The 1,174-nt window shown below is 55.8% G+C and overlaps 1 protein-coding gene across 1 annotated transcript in view; it reads right to left on the bottom strand.

Moving 5' to 3' along the window:
• Positions 1-207: 207 nt before the first annotated feature.
• Positions 208-1,174, bottom strand: part of CNPPD1 (cyclin Pas1/PHO80 domain containing 1) — a gene marked incomplete at its 5' end in the record, with an annotated part of 3,620 nt that continues 2,653 nt past the window's right edge. The window contains 1 exon segment of the mRNA XM_009874077.1: positions 208-307. Coding sequence (XP_009872379.1) covers positions 208-307 — 100 coding nt within the window.

The following is a 1,174-nucleotide window of genomic DNA, read 5'->3' as shown; positions in this document are numbered from 1 at the left end:
GTGCAAAGAGCGGCAGAGACCATGCATTCCCCACATTCCCAAGTGTGGGGAACCTTCTCTATCCCACTGCCCCCACCTTCCCCTTGCAGCAGTTCCCAGTGTCCCTCCTTTCACCAGAGAGGTCAGTCCCTCTCAAGCCCTGCAGGACAGGCCTCACAGTGTTCCTGGGCTCACTTGCAGCACTTCAGACCCGCCTGGCACACTGGCTCAGAGAGCAAGTGTAGTTGCATGGATGGGGCTCCTCATGCTGCCAGCACAACGAGACAGTTGCACAGCAAGAACTACTTTTATTGGAAGAGATCTGCACCTACAAAAAGAGTGAAAAAACAGGTGTAAAATCCACAGTAAAAAGGAGGGGTGTGATGGGCTGGGCTAGTCAGCAAGACAAGGTGCCTTCTCCCCACCCCAAGGAGCAGTCAGGCACTGTTTGCTCACAGCTGCAGACACCTGGGATTTGGGACCGGGTCACAGAGCACCCATTTCAAAACACCCAACACAAGCAGGATAAGGAAGCTCAGCCTTAACCACACATGACCACCTCCAAGCCCAGTGGGGCACAACCACATGGGGGGTCTCCTCCCGGTGTAACCCTTGCATCTCCCAAGAAGTAGCCCAACAGCCCCCAACAGGAATTGCTGCTACTGCCAGACAGTTGGGGTTGCTCATTTTCCCCTCCTTCAGCCTCCTCTCCCCTCACTCAGGCACCTCACGTCCTCCTGGAGCATCCCACTCTCCTACTGAGGTCACGGCCCCAGCCACTCCACCCTGCACACACAGCCCCAGCATCCTACATCCCACACACCACCTCTGTCCAGCATCAAGGGCCACCCACTCATTGTAGGAAGAGGTACAACACCCCCCCCTTGTCCTAGCACCCCATTTCTACCATCCAGGTAGTAGGTTCCAAGCCCAGTACCCCAACAGCAAGCCAACTCTGCCCCAAACCTGTCCCAGCAGCCCTCAAAGTGAAAGAAACCCCTGCACTGGGTGGAGGGTGGACATAAATGCCAGTTTGGAAGTAACACAGGGGCCTCCAGCCCCATGGATCAGGGGTCCCAGAAGTGCAAGGAAGCAAGTTGTGCCACACTAGGAAGGAAGGGGAAAGGGGCTGCAACCCCGTGCTCCTAGCTGGGAAAAATGAAGCTCTTGATTCTACCTAAATCCATGGCAGTGT

This window comes from Apaloderma vittatum, unplaced genomic scaffold, assembly GCF_000703405.1.
Source record: "Apaloderma vittatum isolate BGI_N311 unplaced genomic scaffold, ASM70340v1 scaffold31837, whole genome shotgun sequence".
Classification (NCBI taxonomy): Eukaryota; Metazoa; Chordata; class Aves; order Trogoniformes; family Trogonidae; genus Apaloderma; species Apaloderma vittatum.
Note: the sequence above shows the minus strand (reverse complement) of the source record. Positions and strands in the feature narration are given on the sequence as shown.